At 47.4% G+C, this 3,350-nt stretch overlaps 1 protein-coding gene across 1 annotated transcript; it reads right to left on the reverse strand.

Moving 5' to 3' along the window:
* Positions 1–416: 416 nt before the first annotated feature.
* Positions 417–1,653, reverse strand: BO97DRAFT_309947 (uncharacterized protein; the record flags this gene model as incomplete). Its single annotated transcript, XM_025691206.1, has 2 exons — positions 417–1,396; positions 1,464–1,653. Coding segments are annotated over 2 exons (1,170 nt in total), but the record flags the coding sequence as incomplete, so codon positions are not given.
* Between the last annotated feature and the right edge of the window lie 1,697 nt (positions 1,654–3,350).

Genomic DNA, 3,350 nt, shown 5'->3' on the forward strand with positions numbered 1-3,350 from the left:
ACATTCTAATGCATAGATGTCCTGAAAAGCTGCATAATGAAAGCAAAAACCATCAATTCAAAAAGACTCCGTCCAGTCATGGGTTTCGATCCTTGGAGCCGGGCGTTCAAAGCATTGTCATCACGAAACCCAAAACCATTAACTTTTTTATACCAGATCATTCTCAATGATATATAGGCACTCGATGTATTACTGAAATGGTCTGGTTGCTCTTGAGGTGAATGCCGGTATCATAACAGATTGATGGCGCCGCTCCACACTCAAGTGAGGACGAGGGAAGATTTGCCCTAAACGTGCGCCGATGGTGCGATACTATTCGGCGAACGTTCAAGCGCTTATATCTTAGGCTCCTCGTTTCTCCCTTCCTCCACCTCTTGTTCCTGCCTCGCATCACCTGTCTTCATGGTAATTGAGTTCCATAGTTTCACTTCGGCAGGAAGCAGCTCGCCCGGGAAGAAAGTAGGCAGCATACTTTTCCCCGTACGGGGATACTTCTTTTCGACTTGGACCAGTGTTTCCATTACCTTAAAATGGCCAATGACCTCTTCGAACTTTAAGACAAAGCCAAAGCTTTCCGGTGTTCGTCGCGCTCCGGCGGTGAAAACATTCTGGAGAATACCAATACCGCCGATAGCAAGCAGGAACCAAGTGTCATGCGTTATAGCAGAGGCTGTGATCAGGAGGCAGGTCCACATGGCTGCCAGTACTGTGATGGTGACCCGAGTCAAAAGGGAGGTTGAAACGTCAATATTGGCCTGCCCTGAAGCCAGGGTCTCCAAATCGAGACAGAGGTCCTTGTCACTAAGGATGACAATGGCATGCTGGCTGCCATTCCCCTTGGTAAGTATCACCGGCTTGCCGGCGCTGCGGTTGGGCCGCCCTGCCCATTTCTCGAGCTTCCACTGGCCCAGCGCGCCGGTGATCATGGCGAGGAAGATTCCGGCACCCGTGACGAGCAGGATAGCCCAATTCCCGAACAGCCCGTAAGGGATAGCTGCGATACCCAGCTGAATAAGCCAAGTGGCAAGTCCGGTAAAGTAGACGCGATCATAGCCCGGGTGGCCGGGGACAGTTTGCACCGCGCGGTAGACCGAGACACAAAGCCCAGCCTGCCGTGGTCGTGTTATCTCGCCATGCGTCTGCTTTTGCTCTCGCTTCGTAGCCTCCCAGCTGTCGTTTAATATGCGAGCCAGGCGTTGGTGCACAGGGCCTTCCAACATGCCCCCGTCCATCCAGCTTTCGTAGTCTCGGACCATGCGACCGAGAATCCAACTTGTATTATCACGAGCATAGCCATTCAGACCGTTGATAACCTTGCAGGAACAATCGGGCGGTGGCATGAGTCTGTTCTCGCCGACAGTCAATACCACTGCCGATACCGCATAGGCCACCCATCCTGCGCGCAAGTATTAGCGAGAATATTGACCAAGACGTATTGGGAATGATAACTGGGCCTGACAAACCAAATGAGAACGCTACCGGCGTCAGGCGTGACCCTGACACCTGCGCGAGGGCTCTTGCGACAACGTCGCCGCCAAGGATCAATAGAACAGAGAACACATCGCTGGGGCTCTTCCATTGCTCGGCGAACTCGAGAGAAACCCGCCCTGAATTCAGAGTCCGGGTCAAAAAAAGGCCTGTTGTTGGAGCCATTCCTCATTACCAGGGAATGCGGATGGGAATTTAAGAACAAAAGGGGCATTGCAGACAAAAGGGTTCATTAAAAATAACATTGAGGGGCGGCAGGCAAGGCTGACAGCGCCCCCTCCCCAGTACAAGGCTTCCGAATACCGGTGTCGCTACCTACAGTCTTCGATTGTTTCAGCAAGCCGAAACTCAAACCAAGCTACGCAAATACTGGCACGGAGCTAGGAGATCATTGAACTGTGTATGTATGGTACATTATACTCTGGTCACATGAACGTGTTTGTGGAACCCAGAGCATATGCCCTTATGTCTCACGTAGCTTCCAACTCCAGCTTTGAAGGGAAATAGTCCCAGGTTTGACCAGTACTTGCAACCATATCAGAAATATGTCTTCCAATCCAACTCAATCCAATCTGTGTCATATTTAAGACATTTTGATGAGGAGAAAGCTAAGTTGTTCTTAAATGGCTAAGATCTGCACGTACGTATTGTTTGGCTTTATTGCAGCTCAAGGTGACCGTAATACATGATAAATACATAGCAGATTAAATCAATCCTGAAGTTCTCTTGGCTATTGAGTGCGGGGTAGGTTGACAAAAAGGAATTGAGACCAATTATAGAGGTACACGTAGCTCGCTTATATTTGACCAAATGCTGATCAAAGCGACCTTATGATCTTCTGCTAGAATAAGTATTCCGATATTGTTCTTGGTCAAAAAAAACAAGAAACCATTTAAATACTCTACAATTGACAATCTTTGTACTGCAATCTTGCATAAAAAGCATGATGGCATTGACAAGTATAAATCAGGGCAGAGATGGTATATTCAATCATCAAAAACCTACCGATTACTAACTAAACTTGCAAGGCACTGTAGCATTCTAGATGACTTGTACTAATCTGATTTCAACCCTTTTTTCTCCATTTATTCGATGTCCTATCCTGGTATTTCAGAACAGGAGTTTTTTCGTCGGGATGACCTCGAGTTGAGAGCCCATCTTCTAAATACTTATTCAACCTTTCCTACACAGATTATTGTCGTAGTTAAATAACACCAGATGTCTCCAATTTTGTCCTGTTGCCACATTTAAGGATGTTCCACACAAATGGGGCCCACACAGCCCGTGGAATGAATGGTTTCTTTCCATGCTCGAATCAACTGAACCGTAGCCTGATTTTAGGCTTGTTTTGAAAATGCAGGACGGAATAACGTCACGCGACAGATATGCTCCCGACTCCACCCCGGCCTCATGTTGTCAATCGAGTTGACAGCTTGAACATCCATTGATAATAATCTCGCTTATTACATTGACTAAGTCTCGGAAAGTATCACGAAAATGTTCATCTCGCTATTCTACCAACCTCGAAAAGGCATCGGAGACGCATCTGCAAAAACCGGGTTACGCTGCATGTTTATATTCTGAATACCTCGTTTGCTCTTGCAGTCGAAAGAGTTAGTTCTCCATGAATATCTTCGACATTGATGGGCAGAGCTGTCTCGCGTGCCGTCTTGGTGTCCATATTGCTGAGCCATTCAATCTCAAAGATATGAGTACTAGATTCAGCCTCTATGGTAATCTTGGAGGGGCCAGCAAAAAGAGGCCCATATGTCCCATTGGGTCCCACAGTTTCACGGAGCTTGTGACCTTGGTTGAGTTTAGTCGAGGCAACTGAAGCCCTTTCATATTTTGGTTCTGTGAAA

This window comes from Aspergillus homomorphus, assembly GCF_003184865.1.
Source record: "Aspergillus homomorphus CBS 101889 unplaced genomic scaffold BO97scaffold_100, whole genome shotgun sequence".
NCBI lineage: Eukaryota > Fungi > Ascomycota > Eurotiomycetes > Eurotiales > Aspergillaceae > Aspergillus > Aspergillus homomorphus.